Here is a 24210-nt window from a genome sequence, read left to right as displayed (position 1 = left end):
ATCCTAGATGAACAGGAAGCAGAAGTCGGTTGCTATAAGCACCGTTGAGACCGAATACATAGCTACGAGTATGATCTCGTATGAAGCTGCGTACTTGTGGAAGCTCTTTAGTGAGTTGTTTGTACACTTGATGAATACCACTGTGATTCTTTGTGATAACCAGAGGGGGGATTCGATTATTGAGGAATCCCGTATTCGATGATTGCTCCAGCAGATAGACATCAGATACTGCCTTATCTGGGATATGGTAAGTCGATGAGCAAGGAGGCTCCATCGCATTGAGACTGATGTATAGGTCGTAGACATTTTGTGAAAGCCTCGGGAAAGGTCAAATCTGTGACTTTCCCGAACGACTTGGAGTCGTTGAGAGACCTTCTTATAAGGGTCTTGCATGTTGCATGCATTGAGCTCTGGGAGCTCTGGGGGGCTTGGGGTACTTACTGGAGCAACATATGACCACAGGGCGACTCACCCTCCCCTGGTGGTGCGCTATGTACAGGATGATAGGTTCAACCTTCCCCTGTGATATCCCGTGGCAACTGCGAAACAGGATGATTAGTTCTGCCGTGGCAACTGTGAAACAGGATGATTAGTTCTCATGTGGGCCGGGATGATTAGTTCCACCGTGGCAGCTGTGGATCAGGATGATTAGTTCTCCTGTGGGCCAGGATGATTAGTTCTCCCGTGGCAACCGTGAAACAGGATGATTAGTTCTGCTGTGGACTGGGATGATTAGTTCTCCTGTGGCGACTGTGGGGCAGGATGATTCGTTCTCCTATGGACAGGATGATTAGTTCTCCTGTTGAGGCATCCTACCCATGCAGTCTGGGACTCATGGGAAGTACCTCTTATTTGATCAATGAGCAGGGAAATGGGGTTAGGGACCATAGCAGTACTATCGATGGACGCATCGTTGTATCTACCGTACTCCCTATGCTAGGATGACCTCCATTGATATGGGATTAGTATGAATGGTTTGAGACACTCTCTTGTGATATTGATTTAGGATCAATAAAACTGACTTCGGGTCAGTAAGAGTGATGTGACACACTCTCTTCAGATGAAATTGACTTCAGGTCAGTAGAGAATGGTATGAGACATTCTCGATCAATTCTTCTTCTTCATGGTTCAGCAGAGTAGAGTAGAGCTCAGCAGAGCATAACAGTGCAGGGCACTGATGGCAGAGATAGTACAATCGAACATATGGATTACTGGATGGAGTTCTCCCTAGTTGAGAGGGGAGTGTTAAAATTGGCAACTAGGGCCAAACTCCATGTGGGTCATCTTATTAATGTAAGCTGATATTTTTCTTGGATCCCTCTCATCGAGAGGTGTAGGATTGATCTAAAGATCATCCAATTCCGATAAGTATTCATGGAGATATGAATTTATTTGTGTTATGGGACAATTCGTCAAGGTCTGCCAACAACCAAATAAACCCCACTTGTGCTCAACGTTTTAGTATAAATAGAGGTGGCCTTCATGTCATTTTCAACACGCTTGGGATCTATTCCTCTCTACTTGTCTTTGGGTTTTAGTAGGAGGAGAGATCTTAAGGGATAACGCTACCCTAATCTAGAGGGCAGAAGCCGGAAATGCTGGGAACTGCCGGGAACTGCTGGAACAGCCGAAACTGCTGGGAACTGCTGGAACTGCTGGGAACTGATGGAACTTCCAGGAACAGTCGGAACAACCGAACTGCCGGAACTGCCAGGAACAACTGGAACAGCCAGAACAGACGAACAAATGAACTGCCGGAACAACTAGAAATTGCCAGAACTGCCGAGAATTGCCTGATTGCTAGGAACTGTCAGGAACATCCGGAACTACCGGGATTGCCGGAAACTGCGGGAACTACCGGGAACTGCCGGGAACTGTTGGAACTATCGGAACCGCCGGAACTGTCGGAACTGCTGGAACTGCCAGGAACAGTCGGAGCATTTGTCTCCGAAGGAGAGCAACATGCAAGGGACATCTAACTAACATTGGGATAGTTGTATGGTACTTAGCAACAAATACACCAAGCATGCAATGGACAGCTAGCATGCAACAACAAGCTTGCTAAGGACAACAAGCATGCTAGGGACAACAAGCAAGCAAGGTGCAACCAGAGCATAGGTCAGTACGACAACATGGTGTAGCAATGGCACATAATGCAGTACAGTGATGGGTACAGTCATGATTAATGAAGCGTGATGAGATGCAACATAGTGATGATGGGTGCAGCATGGTGCAGCGCGGTGAGGTGCAACATGATGACGAAATGCAACACAATGATAGGTGAAGGAGTCACCTTGGAGAATCAGTTGAAGCAGCATGTCTTCAACTGATCTCATGTATCATCTTCTTAGAGATGATCTTTGCTCTTATCTAGATAAGTCAAAGTGTTGACTTTTGTTGTAAACGTACTATCTCTCTCTCTCTTTGCTGAACTATTGAAGAACATATAAGAAGAATTGATCAAGGGTTTTTCCACATTGGGGTTTGTCCCTGGTTAGCACCACATCTTGTGTCCTCTTGTCTTGTGCGATTTATGTTTATGTTCTATCTGCAGTTTACTTTAACGCTGATGTGATTGCTAATCTGGAAAAGATATTGAGCTAACTGTGAAAATTGAAATAAATTTCTCTAAGCATAGAAGATACCTAAAATTAGCACTTAGCCATCATCAAACTCTTAAATAGAAAATTTGAAACAGTGAAGCACAAGATTTAATAAAAGTGATTTGAATTTGAAAATAAATTGGCTTGAAAACAAGCTATGGCTAGCACCCTACAATACAATGTGTTAGATTAGACTATGAGGCTCAAAGAACAAATGAGAGTTCCTTCAAGGGCATATCAAGAGTGGGTTGATCTCTCTGAAGACTTCCCCTGACATTTGATCTTTGATCCAACTCAAGATTGCCTTTCTACAAAACTCAATCAAAATATTAGCTTCACATATAGATTTAAAAAATATGCAATGAAAAAGAGGCTTAGAGATTTCTGTGAAATCTACTAGAACTATCTAAATCTAGAGCACGATTTCTAAGTCATATATTGATGCAAAATAGATCTATATCAAAATATCTTCTACAAGTATATGGAAATATAAAATAATTAGCACATATAGAAGAAAAATAAACGCAAGGTCATACCATGCTCCAAGAAGGAAAGGAAACCCCAAAGTCTTTATTTATATTATAATGGGAGCAAATCCCAATGAGAAAACCGTGTGACAATTGGAGTTGGAGAAGATCCTAAAGTGAGCAACTCAAATTCCAAGTGTGGAGTTGACATGAAATGTGTGGAGTCCAACCAAATCGAAATCCTTGAGGTGGCAAGAGTATTCTCCATCAAGAAATGCAAGTTTCCAAGTGTGAAGCAAGGAAGCAAGAGAGAGTTAACTCTCAACCATCAAACCTAAAAGTTGACACCTCTCCTCTTTGCCATGCATTGAACCTCCAACAAGAATTGTGTGGGCCTTCCTTGGATATTGCGTGGGGCTTGAAGTGGAGTTCCTTGCCATGTGTGGGAACTAGGTGTAGTGGGTGTGGAGACAAAGCTCCACTAATCTCTCCATCCAAATATTCCTTAAGATATTCTCGAATATGCATTTATCTCCAAAAATTTTTATTTGCCAAGTCACCAAATCGAATTCCTCTTTTGTAGCAAGGAAATCGATTTGCCCATGTGCTCAATGCTTTAATAATATCATGTGCCAAATCATTTGCTACTTGTGCTTTGACTTGAGTCTTGACTTGAGATATTTTCCAAGTCATTGCCATGTCATTTTGTCACATGGAGTTATTTTTTTCTCCATTTGATTTATTTCTAGGCTAATTTATTGCCACATTTTCCACCAAACTAAGAAAAAATGGATTTTGAGGGTCTAGAACTTATTTTTTACCCCTCAAAGTGCGTCTTAGTAGAAAGTTGAGAGTGAGAGGTGTAATCTTGAGCACACATATCCCATACAACTTCTCTAGACATCACTTATTACATTTTACAATTGGAATTTATTAAAATTTCCGCCTTTGCGGGAAATTTTAAAAATTAAAAAACTGACCCCTAGCCCTAATCAAATTTCGCGAAACTTTATGAGTGATCTAGTATGGTAATATTCAATGACTCTAGACACTAGGACTAACCCAAGGCCTTGCCATCAAAGCCACACTCTGGCTTGGGGTTATGCTTGGAGGGAAAAAACTCAATTAATTATTAAGTGCTCGAAAATATCTAATAATTAACCAAGTCAAAAAAACCTCTCAAAGAAAACCCACTTGATGAAAATGTCCCAAGTTACCTAGGCTTGTTACATGACTCAATTCATCACAATGGCATCACTTTCCATCACCCCTGTAGGGCTTGCGGAATCTGAGTACAAATGAGAAGAAGAAATCAAAGTTAAAAAATTTGATGATATATGAATTTTGATGGTAGATGAAGTCTTTGACATATCCTCGGGCATGGAGTCTTCAAAAAATTTTAAGAGCAACCTTCAGTGGTCAACATGACCGAAGAAATGTGGGATGCTCTAACATCACTCTACTAGAATCCTTCCGAGAATTAGAAGATGTTCCTGAAGGAGAAGTTGAGGACCACCAGGACCGAAAAGTGTGAAGGAAGAGGAGAATGTAGCCCTTGCATCAAAGGGAAAGGCAAAGAAAGGTCCCTGTTAGGGACAAGGCTCACAGGGAGGAGAAAAGAAGAAAAAGGATTTGCGACGATCAAATGGGTCAGATGCGGTGAGTTTGGTCACTACAATACCTAGTATCCAAAGAGAAAGAAGGATAAGAAGGAGAAGTAGGAGTACGCAACAACTTCGACAGAGATAGACAATTTGTCTTCCAAGTTGGAGGATGAATTCAGATTGTATGCATCTATACCTCTAAGAGAGAGATGGGGAGACATTGAGCTCTAGACCCCAAAGTTACAGAGATTTGAGCAGGGTCCATGGAGGTGAGCATCAGACAGGTGTTTTCTTATGGATCAGTCGGTAGCGTAGAGACTAGTATCAGTCAGAAAATCAAGAGAGAGTTGCAACATAGGGACACAGTTGATTCAATATTCAGTGTTTTGGATTTCAGTTGGAGTATCTGCAACAACAACAACAACAACAACAACATGAGATCAGTTGCACTATAGTGCCAAAGTTGGCAGCAGTACAATTGTACAGTGCAATGTCGATAACAACGCAAATGCAGGATGGTTAATGTCAGGCTAGGCAGTAACTCCATTAGGCAGAAATAATTGACTGACTTATTCCATCAGGTAGGTCCTCATTATATAAATGAGGGAGAGACTGTTCAGTTCGTCTCCTGATGACTGTTCATATTTCCTATTTCTCTATTTACAATAATTCACCCAATCACAAGGATTAGGTGTCAACATTCCCCCCTTAATCTGAAGGGATGTTGGTGAGTCCAAGCATCATTCTGAATCGTTCAAGCTTTTCCCTTCCATGTGCTTTGGTGAAGATGTCTGCAATTTGCTCATTTGTGGAACAATGACGGAGATGGATTGTTTTGGCCTCAACATGATGTCGAATCAGATGATATTTAGTATTGATGTGCTTCGTTCGATCATGAAACTTTGGGTTCTTGGCCAACTTTATTGCAGAGGTATTGTCAATCATGAGTGGAGTTGATTGTACTTGTTTTACCTGCAAATCTTCAAGAATTTTCCTGAGCCACACAATTTCTTTTGTTGCTTCAGCTGCTGCCATGTATTCTGCTTCTGTTGTGGAATCTGCTGGAACTGATTGTTTGCGTGATCTCCAGGAGACAGCTCCTGATCCAAGACTCATAGCATATCCCGAAGTAGATACCCCAGTTTCTTTGTCTCCATCGAAGTCTGAATCAGAGTATCCAGTCAAGCTGAAGTCGTCCACCTGTGTATACTTGATTCAAAAGTCTCGAGTTCCCTTCAAGTACCTTAGAACTTTTTTTGCAGCAGACCAATGTCCCTCACAAGGCTTTTGCATAAACATGGAGAGGATTCCAACAGCAAACAAAATGTCTGGTCAGGTAGTAGTTAGGTAGTTGAGACTTCCTACAAGCTGTCTATACTTTGTTGCATCCTCAAATTCTTTTCCTTCAATAGATGTGAGCTTTAAGTTCTGTTCCATTGGAGTAGTAAGAGGATTGCACTCTGTCATGCCAAACCTGTTCAACAAATCTCCAGTGTATTTCTTTTGAGAAAGAAATATGGAATTTGGATGTTGGGTTACTTCAATGCCAAGATAGTAATGAACATAACCCAAATCAGTCATTTCAAAACTTTTCCCCAATTCCTTCTTTATGGATGCAATGTAGCTTTCATTGTTCCCTGTCATCAAAAGATCATCTACATATACCACAAGATATACCACTGTTTTGCCAACTTCATCAGGATGAACACTTTCAAGTGTCTTTGTTAGCCACTTTGGGGGACCTTTCTGAGATGGTCCAGGCTGCTCCATTGATTGAGTTGGGACTGAATCAAGATTGAGTCTCCCAATTCTATCAATTACATCACTTAAAGCATCATCTGTTGTTGGAGTTTCATGCGGGGGAGAGTGTTCTTCAGAAGAAGATTCCACATGTTGATCTAGTATAGGAATCCCCCCTTCAAGATGTGGAATCTGATTATCAAATTCTTGAAATGATTTTGCTTTTGCGAATCTATCCAAGCGATCAAGTTGCCGCTCAACAACATTGTCAGTTTTGGATGATTCAAGAAAAATTACATCTCTAGATACAACAAATTTCTTATTTACTTCATCATAGAGGCGGTATGCTTTGGAGGTGTTTGAGTACCCCAGGAAGATACACTTACGACTTCTAGCACCAAGTTTGTTTCTATGTACCTTTGGTATCAAGGCATAATAGGTGGAACCAAAGACCCTGAGATGTTTTACCGAAGGAACATGTCCATACCACATTTCATAAGGAGTCTTGTTTCTTATAGCATTAGATGGACATCTATTCTTTATATATGCAGCACATAAAACAACATCAGCCCAAAACATTATCTTTACATTTTTGAAGAAAAGCATGGATCGTACCATATTTAAGATTGTTGTATTCATTCTTTCAGCTACACCATTCTGTTGGGGATTATAAGGCACAATTGTTTGATGTTTGATCTCATGTTGGCGAAGATAGTTTTCAAATTCATTTGATGTGTATTCTTTTCCATTATCAGTGTGAATAGACCCAATATGAGATTGTGCATCATTTTCAATCCATTTATGAAAATTCTTGAATGTTTGAAAAGCATCAGATTTGTTCTTCAATAAATAAACCCAACACATTCTGGTGTAGTCATCAATAAATGTCATGATATATTTATTTCCATTTGCAGAAGGAACAGGCATTGGACCACATAAATCTGAATGAATGAGTTCAAGCTTCCTATGTGCTCTTGAATGTGAATCATGAAAAGACTGTTTGCTATGCTTTCCTAGAATGCAAGCATCACATTGTTTAAGTTTCCTAGGAATTGTAGGCAAACTAGCAACACCATTTTTCTTCAACAAGTGGAGACTGTCATAGTTCAAATGTCCAAATCTAGCATGCCATAATAAACTTGATGGAAGTGTACCTTCTTTATGATGAGAATTGTATGAGAAATGTTGTGCATGAGCAGAGGTTCCTTGCAGTTTGAGAAGCTTTTCTTCTTCTATTCCCCTCATGACAAGTGAGTGGTCAGATGCTTTTCTTACCTCAAGCTTGCCATCAAACATATGAATGGAGTGACCTCGCTGGCGGATGTGGACCAAGGAAAACAAGTTTCTCTTGAGCTGTGGGAGATATAGAACATGATCCAGAAGAAATTTTGGAAGACCAGGCAGTTTAAGCCTAATTGTGCCAAGCCTTGATGGCTTGATTTTTGATTGATCTGCAAAGTATACTGCTCCATCAACATTGTCAGTGAAATCTTCAAAAAAATCTTTTCTATGAGTCATGTGACAGGTTGCTCCTGAATCAAGCAACCAATCATTTTTCCAAGAAGCAAGTGAAGCATTAAACAAATCTTCATTTACTCCAATGTTACATTGTGCCTCAACATAGTGAACGGATTCAGGTGCTTTACCTTTGTCTGTATCATTAGTTTTACCTTTCTGTTGATTTCTTTTCTGCTCAATTTTGTCCCATGGTAGCTTGCATGTAGAGGCATCATGTGATACATTTCTTTTGCAGCAAATGCAGTGCAAATCTGCCTTTTCTCCTTGAGAATGTCTGCCCCCCTGCCTCTGAAATATCTTCCTCTTACTCTTCGTCCACCTCTTCCTCTTGTAGAATCTTGAGCAGGATGCTTTTCTTTATGAGCAAGGCACACAGTCTCTTCAGAAGATTCAGGGGCTGTCTTCTTTCCAAAAGCTTTCTCTCTTTCAGCAAACTTTTTCACAAGAGAGTCAAAGGTTATATCTTTGAGATTTCCATTTGCTTGCAATGACTCAAGATAATTGGAGTAAGTAGGATAAAGTGCATTGAGAAAAGCAATAAGAGGAATATCCAATTCAACCTTAGTGGATTTGATATCATGCATTATAGATTTTACTTCAGATGCAAGAGCAAGAGGATCATTATTTTGCAGTTCAAGAGTGAAGAGTTTAATCATGAGTTGGACAACTTCAAGTGCAGAATGTGAGTCATAGAGTTCTTTCAGCTTTTGTAAGGCTTCAAAGGCAGTTGAATATGAAGAAATATGGCGACTCACCTCTTCATTTACAGATGCTGCGATTAAAGCATAAGCTTTGCTGTTCTTGTTTTCCCAAATGACGAGCTTTTTGTTTGAGGTAGGCTGTACTGGGTCATTGTCTCCGTCTCCGACACACACTCCTTTCCACAACTCATTGAAAATGAGGGTGTGTTTTATCATCCGGGACCATTCAGGATAGTTCTCCTTGCCAGTGAGAACTATTCCCACCATGGATATGATTGAATGCATTCTGTAAAAAAAATAGTTTTGCTGATAGAAAAATACTTCTGCCAATATACAGTAAAAAATGTACTCAAAAGGGCATTCTCAAAGGGCATTATCGTCCACTAAAACTTCTAACACAAGGTTTTCATGTACCCATTGAATCACGGCCATCACAACTTCAATACACAGAGAAAAAATGACCTTCAAAACGTACACGGCTACCAATAAAAAAATCAATGCATACGCAGCATACAAGTCCAATTCTTCATACCATACGACCTCCTTTTAAAAGGGCTCAACGCATCATGGACGTTCTGCCTCCACCAAACATTCAGTAACATTTTATTATATAACATAACCACGCATATCCGGTATTATAACCACGCATATCAGGTCCATTAACAATAACATAACCACGCATATCAGGTATTATAACCACGCATATCAGGTCCATTAACAATAACATAACCACGCATATCCACGCATAGCCATGCTGTGTTAATATTCGTTGCTCCACTCTGATTTATTTGACCTCAAATCACACCATTTCCCCAAAACTATATGCGTATTAACAGATCTATATGCGTTTTCATTGAAAAACTATCACTGTAACAACGTTCAACTATATGCGTATAACTGAAAAACTATAACTGTATTAATAATCCAGCGTTCATTAATCACATATTCAGCGTTGGCATCTCCACGATACCTCGCTTCTCCACCAGACTCCAAACGAGACCACGCTCACCGCAACTCCTCCATGTGACAATGTTCAATTTTGCAGGTAAAGGAAATGAAAACCCAAGCGGTGTCAATGGAAAGCCAAACCCAAGCGATGTGATTGAAACGCAAGGTATGCAAGTAATGTCAGACAATGAGAGCGCAGTGAGAGAGCGCAGGTACAGAGAGCGCATGTATGGCAGACAATGAGAGCGCAGGTACAGAGAGCGCAGGTGATGTCAGACAGAGAAACGTTTCATCGTTCAAGTGAATGTCAGGCGCAGGTCTGTATAAAAGGAATATGGCAGACAGGGCGCAGCTAATTGTAAGGAGGAGCAGCGCAGGTATATGAGAGCAGACAAGGGAGTTACAAGGGACAAGAGCTAAAAAGGAGCTGGCTCTGATACCATGTCAGGCCAGGCAGTAACTCCATTAGGCAGAAATAATTGACTGTCTTATTCCATCAGGTAGGTCCTCATTATATACATGAGGGAGAGACTGTTCAGTTCATCTCCCGATGACTGTTCATATTTCCTATTTATCTATTTACAATAATTCACCCAATCACAAGGATTAGGTGTCAACAGTTAAGCTCAAAGTAGGAGATGAATAAAAGTTGTGCAGTGGGTTGGTGGGCAGTGATAGGTAGTCACAGTTGTCTGACATCAACAACATGTATGGGAGGATGATGTTATGAGATAGAGAGAACATCTTCGTCGCTAAGAGGGAGTGTTAGTTTTGTAGCATTAGACAAATGTTTTAGTCTCGACTTTGGTCGGAGAGGCTTCGAAACACAAGAGCTCCAGAACCCAATTTTTTTTTAGGAGAAAACACCTAGAAATGGCTCAATCAAGTTAATTTGTCATTAATTAAATTTTTCCTAAGTCTAAGTTAGGAAAAGTGATTAATTAACAAGAATTAATTGATAAATGTGAGAATTCTCTAGAAACTCACATGGATCAACTCAGAGATGATCTTAGTCATTGATGAGGACTTAATCATGGCCATTGGTGAGCGAACAATAGATTATAAAATGAGGTCGATGGGGTTGGAGCAAGATACACTTGAGAGATCGATTTTCCTTGGCCAATCAAGCTATCTAGCAGCAACAACTGAGCCTAGAAGAGAAGTTTGAGCTAGAGGGGAAGCATAGCTAGTGAGGGGCAAAGACAATGATTCTATAGGAGATTCCAGTTCCTAAGAGTCAATTGCAGGAGGGCCAAGTTTTCCTCAGTGAGGCTGCGTAGGTAGCTTCAGAGGAGGAGTTCGATTCAGTTGGAGTGAGGGTCGATTCAATTGTTGGAGGTCGGGAGAAAATCCAGAAGGGCTAGCGAGTCATTCTCAGAGGCTGAGTTGGGCTAGACGTCTTGATCAAAGTAGCTTCCAGGCAGTGCGAGTTTGGCCTCTGTAGAGGCAGCGCAGAAATTGACGCAAGTGCTTTTGTGTGGCCTGTTTGAGCCAGTTGCGGAGCTAGATCAGTGTGGAGTTGTCTTTAAGTGCGACTTTTGGAGTTTCTAGTGGATTTTTGGTTAGAATCTGGTGAAAATATTTGTGGTTAAATTTTGATTTGTATTTTCTAAACTAGTTGTTACTGCATATATGGATTCAACACCCTCAAAACCCCTCGGGCGCTTAGATTGTGAAAAGTTCTCTGTCAAACTTGTGATTTCAGTGAATCCATGTCAGATTCTAGACAAATTAGATCAAAAAATAAACTGGGAAAAATTTCAAATAGTCACACTTAAAGATTACTCAGATTAGTGTCGGGTGACACAAAAATTGTCGCTCTAATTTTTGTGGCTAGATGATCTTGTAGAGGATTGCTAGTTTTGGGCATCCAGATTGTACTCAGATTATTCATCGCTGCATAATAATAAAGCCCTCATCTACTGCACTAGTTTTCCCACATTGGGTTTTTCCGGAGACATTTGTCCAAAAAATAACTATGTCAAACTTATTGTTTGTGTGCTAGTATTTTCATAGTTTCCAACATTTTATTTTCCGCAGTGTTTTTATGGTGAAAATTGCAGTTGTGATTTTATTCATTATTTGCCATAGCAAATAAACTGCACTTAATTTTAATCAGTTAGAAGAATAATTTCCAGTTGCTGCAATAGACTTAAAATTTTCAGAAACTAAAGATAGGGAATTTTATGTCTCAAGTTAAAAGATCTTTGTGCACTTACTATATTTGCACAGTAAATTAAGAACATTTACTGTTTAATAACCCAGTGAGCTTTGAATTTGAATATTTCATTATAAAAGAGTGCAGAATACTTTGCTTAAAAAGTTACATACATAATAATGTTTGACCATAGCAATATCACTTATAGATGATGAGCAGGAGAGATCATGTTAGCTGCTCTAACATCAAGGGAAAACCTTCTTAACACTCAAAACCATCTGGTTCCACATATTGACTCCGTATGAGTTAACTTTTCAAACTAGAATATTTAAAAGATAACCAGGGAAGGTGCTGATGTCACCGCACACAATCCCTTTACAATTTGGGCTAGTGCTTGTTAGCCTTAAAGGGGCATCCCTATGCAATCTCGAAATGAAGTATGAGTGACAAAGACCAAATAATGCTGCCATACTGCAAAAAATTCTTGTTATATAAAAAATCAGACCTGTGATCTGCAATAAAATGCACTAAAACACCAGCAATAATGCAGATTTACACATATGGATGAATTCTTTGCTTGGGAACCATGTAAATCTGTTGTTAGAGCATGAAAATCTTTCCTCAAATGTGCAGATCCATGTGTAAAAGTACAAAAAACTGCAAGTTTAATGACTTTAATTATGGATTATGTTTGCAGTGCTTTGCATTCTATGGGTTATGGGGTTTGATAATCAACTAAGAGAGGGTAATTCCTGATGTTAATCAATTCAGAAGATTGAAGTAAAGCGATAGAAACTTTTAACAAGTGAAAAATAGCCTCTAAATAGAAGATGAGGTTAACCGTCTCACTATAAGGATCACAAAACAAACGTTTGAAGGTTTCATCAAAATCAGAGCTGGTTTAGATGTCTGCATCTATTGAAGTGGTTTTGTACTGGAAATGAAGATAAGGTTGAGATCCATAGTGGAGCTTAAGAGGTAAAGGGGACAAAGATATTTTGATAGAGGAGGATTGTGAAGGTGGCAGGTGACACAAAATGTGAGGTAGGTGAAGCGAAAAAATGAAGTGAAGATTTTACATATTTAGGGAATGCTTTCAATAAAGATTAGGCAGAGGAAGAAAAGGAGAAAAAAGATTCTATTTCTGAATCATCCATAGTTTGGACTCAGCTCCATTGCCTGAAGATGCTGGAAGAAGATTGAGTGAGATGGTGTAGAACTTGTATAGAACTTCTTTTTATGGGTTTGATTCCTCAATGTATATGAGTGACCATGCTTCCACAAGTAGTGCTACTTTCAAATATTTGGATTATTTCTCCCTTCCCCATTTATTGTATGTGCTTCATGCCACGGGATCATTAACTAATCCGAATAGTTGCACTTACATGTGAAATAACTTTTGCTTACAGAGAAATTAAATTGGATTTAGCCTCTTAAGTTATTTCTTTTTTGTTATGTTTTGTGTGTTCCCTGCAAGCCATAATTGTGCTTGTACATATCTTGTCCACAAACATCCATTTATTAAAACTTACTATGTACAAAAATTTATGGGTTTGATATAAAACTATATTTCCTTTCTTTACTTGATGATTATGATTGTTCTTACTTATTTCAATGTGACATTTTCAGTGGAGGAAGTATAGCTGGCTTGTCCCTAGGATCACATTTAAGCAACTTAAAGGCAAAAGTAAGGAGCTTTTGATTGTTCTTTATATATTTCTCCTTTTCATTTTAATGCCATTTCAGTGTTTGATGCGAGTTAGATGACATTAATTTTCCAGGTGCATGCATTTTCTGTTTGTGATGATCCTGACTACTTTTATGATTACACTCAAGGCCTTTTGGATGGCCTCAATGCTGGATTCAACTCCCGTGACTTGATCACTATTATAAATGTGAGTGTAGTGGAAAACTTTTGATGGCATTATACTTTTCTTGATCTTCAATGCATATTGTTTAATGGGTTTTTTGAATTTGTCCTGTTGTTACATGTTGGAGTTTATAAATGCAATATGCAAGTCCGATAACTTAATGAGAACATGGATTGACTGCAATAAGTCACAATGGTCCATAACTATCAATAAGTGGAAATAAGCAACAATATACTCGAAGGGGTGCTTTGTACCCAGATATGGGAAGGGAAAAATTATCCAATATTATGTGTTTTTGTCCTACTTGTTAACGAATGTGTATATATACTCCCACTCAAAATGTGGGCCCAAGTGTAATACACAAATTGACTTGTGCTAACACAACTCATGATGGAGGGAACCATATTATCCATTATGGAGAGTCACTTGGAGCCACACCAAGAGTCAATTAGGCTCCAAATCAACTTTAGCACCAACATCCTCGTAAAGTTTACAAGAGAGAAGAAAAAATCACCAATCTACTCAAATAATCCATTATAAAATGAAAATCCATTACATGACTTGATCAATTGAAGAAGATCAATATTTATCAATAATTGGAAATAAACAACAATATATGCAAAAGGGTGCTTTGCACTCAATTGTTGGAAGCAAACAAAATATACAATATATTGAAAATGTAACTAGGTTTGGTCTTCATAATGTATATTTATCATTGATGCACTTAATGTTTTTTCAAGCATGTTCTTCTTGCTAGAGACAACTTTTTTATCTTTTAGTCAATAGAAAAACTATGTCACATGTACGATTTAAAAGAGAGAAATTGAACTTTTATTTTGAGTCATAAGCCCACAAGATGACCAAGTTGGCCCTCCTTGGACAAGTTGCTCTAGCCCTTCTATCTAGGAATTTACAAGGTAAGTTCCTTAGATAGAACACCAAAGGACACCTCTCACAAACAGATTACAGATCAATACACCTATATTCTTGACGTGGTTAAAACCCTCAAAGGGGGAAACAGTCCACAGCCTAAGCCAACGCAGCCACTTCAAGCAATTTATTAATGTAAAAGAAAGAAAATTTACATAAGTTTCTCTCATGAACGACCACCTAACAAATGACCCTCCATGCTCTTTAAATAGAGATCATGGACGAATTGGGTGTTAAGCCACGGATCAAGTGTCGGTAATACCGAGGAGAGAATGAACTTTTGGATCACTTCATGTCTATAACATATCGTGACTGTCAGATTGTAAGTTACAAAAAGTACATACTAAAGAAACACACTTTACTTAACTATACACTAGACCAAATTATACTTAATTATTTCCTATGTGTCAGAATATCCTAACATCCCCCCTTAAGAACAACTTGGGATAGGATTGAAGGATGTACAAAGATGACAGAATAGGAGAAGGAAGGAGGCATTAGAGCCTATCCCCCCTTAGTGACAACTTCCCGAATTCCAACCATAAATCGAAGTTTAGTAAACTTTGCTTCTGTGAGAGCCTTTGTAAAGATGTCTGCAACTTGATCATTGGTTGAACAATATTGCACTTCAAGCACATGGTCATGAATGAGCTTTCTGATGAATTGCATGCGTAGTTCAGTGTGTTTGCTGTGTTGATGTTAGACTGGATCTTTGCATAGTTGAATGGCACTTTGATTATTACACCAAAGTGTAGTCGGATGCTGTTGCTGAAAACCAAACTCTGATAGGATCTGACGAAGCCACAGGGTTCCCTTACTGTTAAAATTGGCAACTAGGGCCAAATTCCATGTGGGTCAGCTTATTTATGGCAGCTGATATTTTTATTGGATCCCTCTCATCGAGAGGTGTAGGATTGATCTAAAGATCATCCGATTCCGATAAGTATTCATGGAGTTATGAATTTATTTTGATTATGGAATTATTATCAAGCCGACCAACGACTTGAGTAGGCTCAAAAGCCCAATAAACATGCCTATTCATCATCTACGTTTTAGTATAAATATAGAGGACTTCAAGTCATTTCAACACACACTTGGGATCTCTTCCTCTCTCCACTTGTCTTTGGGTTTTAGTGGGAGGATAGATCCTAAGGGATAAAGCTGCCCTGATCTAGAAAGCTGGAAAAGCCGGAACTACCGAAAAAGCCGGAACTGCAGGAAAAGCCGGAACTGTTGGAAAAGCCAGAAAAGTTGGAACTGTCGGAAAAGCCGGAGCTTCCAGAGAAGTCAAAAGTGCCGGAAAAGCCGGAAGTGTTGGAAAAGTCGGAACTGTCGAAAAAGTCGGAATTGCCAGAAAAGCCGGAAAAGTCAGAAAAGTCGGAACTATTGGAAAAGTCGGAACTGCCAGAAAAGCCGGACCTGTCGGAAAAGCCTGAACTGCCGAAAAAGCCGGAACTGTCGGAAAAGCTGGAACTGCCGGAAAAGCCGGAACTGCCGAAAAAGCCAGAACTGTCGGAAAAGCTAGAACTGCCGAAAAATCCGGAAAAGCCGGAACTGCTGGAACTGTTGGAACTACAGGAACTGTCGAGAACAGCCGGAACTGTCGGAACTGCAGGGAACAACCGGAACTGTCGGAACTGCAGGGAACAACCGGAACTGCCAGGAAGGCAACATGGTGCAACAATTGCACATAATGTAGTACAACGATGGTGGGTGTAGCATGGTGCAGCGCGGTGAGGTGCAGCATGATGATGAAATGCAGCACAACGATAGGTGAAGGAGTCACCTTGGAGAATCAGTTGAAGCAGCATGTCTTCAACTGATTTCTTCTTAGAGATGATCTATGCTCTTATCTAGATAAGTCAAAGTGTTGACTTCTATTGTAAATGTATTATCTCTCTCTCTCTTTCTCTCTCTCTTTCTTTCTCTGCTGAACTTTGAAGAACATAAAAGAAGAATTGATCAAGGGTTTCCCCACATTGTGGGGTTTGTCCCTGGCTAGCGCCACATCTTGTGTCCTCTTGTCTTGGCTTGTCTTCTGTGATTTATATTTATGTTCTATCTGCAGTTTACTTTAATGTTGATGTGATTGCTAATTTGGAAAAGATAATGAGCTAACTGTGAAAATTGAAATAAATTGTTCTAGCATAGAACATACCTAAAATTAACACTTACTAGCTTCAATGATGCCACGATACTCTGCTTCTACTGAAGAAGAGAAATGGCACACTGTTTCTTGCAAGCCCATGTAATAGGTCCAGAACCAAGAGTGAAGACATAACCTGCAGTAGACTTCCGATCATCAAGGTCACCAGCCCAATCAGAATCAGTGAAACCAACTAATAGAGGAGATTCTTTTGCACTATAATGAATTCCAAATTGAACTGTACCTCGAACATAACGAATTATTCTTTTAGCTGCTTTCCAATGATTTTCATGTGGGTTTTGCATAAACCGAGCAACAAGGCCAACAACAAAGGAAAGTTCAAGATGGGTATGGGTCAGATATAAAAGTTTTCCAACAAGCTAATAGTATAAGGTAGCATCAACTTCAGGGGAAGTACAAGTGACTGAAAGTTTGGCTCTAGACTGAAAGGGAGAAGGGGCTAGCTTATAGTCTTCCATGTGAAAGTGGCGTCGAAGATCATAGACATACTTGGACTGGGAAAGGGAAATACTTTCTTTGGATTGCAAGACTTGAAGACCAAGAAAATAATGCAAATGTCCTAAGTCTGTCATTTCAAACTGCTTTTTAAGGCTGGACTTCACATGGTTTATAAGGTTGGGATCACTACCAGTAAGGAAAAGATTATCAACATAAAGAAGAAGAATGATAGGAGACTTACCCACTTTCTTGGTGTAGACAATATTGTCAGAATGACACCTAGAAAGGCCAGTTTCTAAAAGAAAGCTATCCATTTTGGCATACCAAGCCCGAGGGGCTTGCTTGAGACCATAAAGGGATTTCTTAAGCCGACATACATGACTGGAGTCTGTTTGTATAAAGCGAGGAGGTTGTTCCATATAGATTTGTTCATGCAAGTTCCCATGCAAGAAGGCAGATTTAACATCCATCTGATGGACTTCCCATTTGAAAGAGGCAGCAAGGGAAAGAACAAGGTGGATAGAGTTCATTTTGGCAACGAGGGAGAAGGTTTCAGTATAGTCAATGCCTTCAACTTGTGAAAACCTTTCTGTAAACCCATTTGCATCTAACAAGTTTTCATACCTTTGGAAGAGGAACAAGTTCCCATGTATCATTTGCCAATAGTGAACGATATTCTTCATTCATAGTTGCGTCCCAATCTGGATGGCTTGAAGCTTCTACAAAGGTGTCAGGATCATAATTCGCTGAATCTTGAGCCAATAAAGAAGAGGCTTTATCAAACTGAGAACGTGTACGACGTTGATATGTAGGATCACCTGCAAGAGCACCTGCTGCATCCCGAGTAGCGCAGACCCATTTTGGAAGCTGAGGAGCTGAAGGAGGATCCTGAGAAGGTGGGGGATGATTGTCATCCTTGCTGTCATCATCTGAAGAAGGAACATTTTTAGAAGTAGAAGGGATAGAGAGAGAAGGCACATCCGCCGAACTAGGCTCGTAGGCTGATATATTTTCAACAAAATTTACATCTCTTCTAATGATAACATTTTTGGATTTAGGGTGAAGAAGTCTTTATCCTTTGACATCTTCAGAATATCCAACAAAAATACACTTTTTACTCTTAGGTTTTAAGGCTTTATGTTTCTCATTTGGAATATGGGTTCATGCTTCACTTCCAAAAATACGGAAGCGATTTACATCTGGTTTAATTGAGCTCCATGCTTCTTCTGGAGTGATATTCTTTAAAACTTTAGTAGGAGTGTGATTTACTATGTAATTTGCACAGTTAATTGCTTTTGCCCAAAAATTAAGACTAAGTCCTTTAGATTGAAGCATACAATTAGCCATTTCCTTTAAGGTGCGATTCTTCCTTTCAGCTACACCATTTTGCTGTGGAATATATGGAACAGTATGTTGCAAATGAATTCCATGCTCAGTGCAAAAGTTGATGAATTTGTTGTTAACATATTCTCCGCCATTGTCAGATCTTAGCTTAAGAATTTGATGTCCAGATTGTTTCTCAACAAAGGCCTTAAAGACCAAGAACATGTTAAAGGTTTCACTCTTGAGTTTTAAGAAGTATACCAAGTGCATCTCGAGAAATCATCAATGAAAGTTAAGAAATACTTGTAGCAAGAAAATGAAACAACCGGAAGTGGACCGCCTAAATCACTATGCACAAGTTGTAAAGGGGTTGAGGTGTGCCAAGAGTTACGTTTTTCAAAGCTATCTCGATGATGTTTTCCGAGTACTCATCCAAAACAAACACCATCTCTGCAAGATACCATAGGAAGACGTGTCACCATATTTCTTTACATAGATTTTGAAGGGAGTGAAAATTTAAGTGACCAAATCGCTCATGCCATAGTTTGCTCACTTCATCATTATGAGCAACAAATACCGAGGTAAGAGGTAATGACCCAAAGTTGTTAAGCTTATACAACCTTGTAGAATCATCAGCAATGCCAGTGATTAAAATTTGTCTAGGATCTCTTAGGTCCTTAATTACGACATCATGAGGTGAAAATTCAACAGTTTTACCTTCACCTGAATGAGTTATCTGATATACAGATAGAAGGTTGCAGGATAAGGTAGGAACACATAATACATCATTAAATTGACCATTGTCTAGATGATAAGTTCCAGTCCCTACAACACTAAGAGATCTACTATCACCAACATATATATTTTTGGTTTTACAATAATTTAAATAAGAAAACATGGCTTTGTTTTTGGCCATGTGATAAGAAACTACAGAATCAATGAGCCACTCACGAGAATGTGTAGAAGAAGATACATTTAGTGCATAACCAGACCGAGATGCTTGACAACCAGATGCAAAAAGTGCTATCCCTGAAGATGAAGTTGGAGTTGAAGAGTGCTCCAAATGAATGTTATCCTTCTTCATGGCTGCTTCCAAGGCTTCCATCTTCTTAAAACATTTGGATTCTAAGTGGCCACATGATTAAGCTGCAATGTTTATCAGTCTTCTTCACTTTGTTTTTAGTTGCGTTATCATTTTGTTGAGTTGATTTTTCATTTTGAGATTGAAATTGCTTAGGACCTTTGTTTGGTTTAGGACCATTCTTTTTAGGATGCTGCTTCTTAGGATTCTTTGAATTTGGTTGCTGCTGGGCTGCTAAGGCTTTCTTAGAAGAGTTTCTAGTATTAAGAAGATCAAGATGTAAGAGTTTTTCTTGTTCTCTTATTAAAGAATCACAAAAGGCATCAAAAGAGGGGGACTTGTAGGCTTGTCCTTGAGAAATAAAGGCTTCTCTAGTAGAATGGAAGGTGGAAACAAACACAAAGTAGGCTGGTCCTAACTTAGTAAGAATGGAATAAATAAGGTTGCCATCTTCTTTCTTAACCTTAACACCTTCCAAGAGAAGTCTAAGGGTCTTGAACTTGGACAAAAAATCTTGAATGGAAGAAAATTTATTGGGGTCCAACATAAGCAACTCATTTTCGAATTGATGGGCTTTAATTTCATTTTTAATTCCAAAAACTTTATTGAGCTGTTTCATTGCTTCATCAAGGGTATCAATTTCTGCAATATGGAATCTAAGGTCTGGAGAAATAGACATCCCTATCAACCCACGTGCTTGATCTTGCTTATTTTCCCATTTGGCTTGCTTATTTTCATCTTTAGGTTTAGACTCTTGGCCTGAGGCTATTCTATAAAGAACTTTACTTTTAAGTAAATCCACAATGTAGGATAACCATTGGAAGTAGTTGGTGTTGTCAAGAATAACTAGGCATGGACTTTCCATTTAAAAAAAAACTGAAGCTGTAGATCTGAAACTAAGTGTTCCAATGGAAAGATCTCGAAAAATTAGGCCGATTAAAAAAAAAAACGGCTCTGAAAATAACATTTGGATGAAGAAGTTATGGCTTTTTGAAGAAAAGTTGTTGAAGATGCCGATGAATCACGTGAATGTTGGGAAGTGAATGATAATGTTATAAAAATAAAAAAAAATTCCTCCCCTTTCCAAACTTAATCTAATTAGCCCACTATTAATTTAAAAAAAAAAGATTACTTTATGTGACTCACTTTTATAAATAAGTGAAAGCCACTTTTACAATGATACTTTATGAACTATCCACTAAATTGTAACTTAAATGAAAGATAAAGTGACTCACTTTTTATAATGGATGAGAACACTTTTACATAAAGTAGCTTTAAAACATAAGTTACATGTGCTTTTGAAAAAGTAACTCAACAAAAAGAAAGATTTGAACCCAAAACCTCTATTCTCATAAAGTAACTTTAGACCAAGTGAGATAGTTTAAAAGGTTAGTAATTTTTGGAAATGAGGAAATGGGTTTTTTTTTTAAATTTTTTATTATTTTATTTATCAGCTTTCTAAAGCTTTGGAGTGCGTGCTTACTTGAAAAACCCTTTTTTGCGTACAAAACAAAAAAAACAACCACACAAACCAAATGTACAAGCAAAAGTAATCCAAGCCTTACTTTTACTTGCCTAGAAACTAAATATTTTCCTCAATGTTTCTAATTTTTTGAAATCATATTAAGGCGCGGCGAAAATGTTAAAATTGGCAACTACGGCCAAACTCCATGTGGGTCATCTTATTAATGGCAACTGATATTTTTCTTGGATCCCTCTCATCAAGAGGTTTAGGATTGATCTAAAGATCATCCGATTCCAATAAGTATTCATGGAGATATGAATTTATTTGTGTTATGAGACAATTCATCAAGGTCGGCCTGCAACCAAATAACCCCCACATGTGCTCAACGTTTTAGTATAAAAAGAGATGACTTGAGAGTCATTTTACACACACTTCTCTCTTGATTTCTCTCCACTTGTCTTGGGTTTTAGTGTGAGAGAAATCTAGGAGGAAGAAGCCCTAGATGTTGGAGGAAAGGACGTTGCCCTAGCCGCAACAAAGAAGACAGACTAACAAAGCTATGGAAGGGATCTATGTTGACCTAAAGGAGCTCATGGAAGAAGTTTAACGCAGCTATGGAGGAGGCCTTAACAAGCCCTAGCCGCAGTCCTAAAGCAGCCCTAACGCTGTCCTAAATCTGCCCTAACCTGGCTAATCTAAAGCCTATTTATTCTGCCCTAAATGCTGGTCTATCCTGCCCTAGCCGTAGGACACTTCAAGTGACTGAATTGTTGGATGGAGGGCCAAGGATTTAGGGCCGAGAGGGCAAGCTGCAATGCCGAGTAGACGAGGAACTCAATGCTAGAAATTAAGTGACTGTTTGGGCACGTTGAGGAGACCGAAAGGTACAGCAAGCTAGGCCGTAGGCCATAGCAAGCTGTTGGAATTAATCTAGGGCTGCGTGAGATGGACAGACCCTCAAGAGGTCAACGTGGTATGAAGGAGCCTCTCCTAGGCATGGCCGCAACACTAGAGGGCTAGTCATGCTTAACAGTGGGACAACAAGCACGATGCTGCAAATTGGAACAACAAGCATGGTGCTGCAAAATTGGGACAGCAGATGGTACAACAATGCTTCAATGGGACAACAGCAAGCATGGTGCTGCAAACACAATGGGATAACATGGTAAGCATGGTGTTGCAAACACAATGGGATAACATGGTAAGCATGGTGCTGCAAGCACATTGGGACAACAATGGTACATGATGCAGTACAGTGATGGGTACAACCATGATTGGTAAAGCATGATGGGATGCAACATAGTAATGATGGGTGCAGCATGGTGCAACACAGTGAGGTGCAGCATGATGATGAGGAGCAGCACAATGATAGGTGCCACATAGTGATGGAGTCACTAGGGAGAATCAGTTGAAGCAGCATGTCTTCAACTGAGTTTAGCTACCTCATGTATCATCTACTTAGAGATGATCTATGCTCTTATTTAGATAAGTCAAAGTGTTGACTTCTGTTGTATATGTACTATCTCTCTCTCTCTACTGAACTATTGAAGAACATATAAGAAGTATTGATCAAGGGTTTCCCCACATTGGGGTTTGTCCCTGGCTAGCGCCACATCTTGTGTCCTCTTGTCTTGGCTTGTTCTCTGCAATTTATGTTTATGTTCTATCTGTAGTTTACTTTAACGCTGATGTGAATGTGATTGCTAATCTGGAAAAGATATTGAGCTAACTATGAAAATTGAAATAAATTGCTCTAAGCATAGAACATACCTAAAATTAACATGGTATCAGAGCTGAGGTGAAGACAATGCCTGAGCAAGAGTGAAAGAGCAATCACCAAAGACAGTTGGGAAATGACAAAAGGATCAGTGGATTCCTCATCCCTCTTCAAATTCATCGAGGGTGAAATCGAAGCAGAGAATATTATCAGAATGGCTCAATGGAAGCTTCTAATGGCCTACCTAAAGATCACTTCATTGGGAAGTCCGGATCTAAGGGTGGAAGGAAAGACAAATGCCTTGTTTGTAATAAGTTCGGCCATTATGCGACGGAGTGTCCGAATGGCAGGGACACATCTCTTGATGAAGATATCAATCATTCCAGGGACATCTTCAATGATCGAAGGAATGATAGGTAATGCAGGTCATCAAGGAAACGACTGACTCTTCAAGAAAGCAAGGAACCCCAGATATGAAGAATCAAATGTTGTTTCTAATAAGATAAAGAAGCATTATCTTGTATTGGCCCTCTCCTTCAGATTCTGTGGGAATCTAGCTTATTGATTATAGTGTTTCAATGCAGTTCATCGGATAGAAGGGTGATCTCTCTAATTTAGTAGAGATGGAAACAATCATTGGATTATACTTGGAGCCGATGCCACCTTTCCCGGAAAGGGTGTAGGGAATATTACCCCTCAATTGAATAAGGGTAACTCGATTCATTTACAGAATCTCTTTTATGTACTTGATTGTAAGAAGAACCTGGTGTCCATTTCGGCAATGGAAGTCAAAGGCTACAGGGTGGCATTCATCGATGGAAAGGTACGTGTTTGAAAATGAAATTTTCAAAGATGCTTTTACTCATGGGTTCAGGGTTGGAAATTTGTATCAAGTTGCAGGATGGTCCATTGGGGACCATGTCAGTTGACACATAGCACCGGAGGTCTGTGAGTTAGATGATGATAGAGATGCCTGAATTCAAAAGGAGCATGAAGGTACATGTCTAAGATGTACCGAAGGAAAATCTTACAAGGGGATCATTCCCCTCATGTAGCAGGTCCACAGGTTTGGAACAACCCGAGGAGGCTTGAGATTCATGATCGGGAATCTCATGTGTGCAAGTGGAAGAAAGCCTTCTATGGCTTGTAGCAAATCACCCCGAGTTTGATATGAGAGGATTGATAGTTGTCAGATGAAGCTGAGATTCACTAAGAGTGAAGCCAATCGATACCATTGTTTGAAGGTTGTGGATGATAGACCTCTCATACCGACACCTTCTGAGAACGACCTATTTCTGACAGGAGCAGACTCTCTCACTTGCAGTAGTAAGAGGGAGTTGGATTCCAGATGTGGAATGGTAAACTGCAAGCCCATGACTAGCTCGAGGATCTTAACTTTCAGAAGTTATATGGTGGTGATGCTAGACCAGATTTGAGCAATGCCTCTGAGTTTCATAAACTTATTTGCATTGATGTTCT

The 24210-nt window shown here is 39.4% G+C and overlaps 1 protein-coding gene across 1 annotated transcript in view; it reads left to right on the top strand.

Annotated features, from left to right (window-relative positions):
- D-CDES (D-cysteine desulfhydrase) overlaps positions 1-24210 on the top strand; it is a 404250-nt gene that overhangs the window by 214017 nt on the left and 166023 nt on the right. Inside the window, exons 7-8 of the mRNA XM_089374568.1 lie at positions 13369-13426; positions 13521-13634. Of these exons, the coding sequence (XP_089230694.1) occupies positions 13369-13426; positions 13521-13634 (172 nt within the window). The remainder of the gene's footprint in view (positions 1-13368; positions 13427-13520; positions 13635-24210) is intronic.

This window comes from Pinus tabuliformis, chromosome 8, assembly GCF_031772625.1.
Source record: "Pinus tabuliformis cultivar Carrire ecotype Pingquan chromosome 8, CPIR1, whole genome shotgun sequence".
Taxonomy (NCBI): Eukaryota; Viridiplantae; Streptophyta; class Pinopsida; order Pinales; family Pinaceae; genus Pinus; species Pinus tabuliformis.
This window is presented reverse-complemented; position numbering and strand designations above follow the sequence as displayed.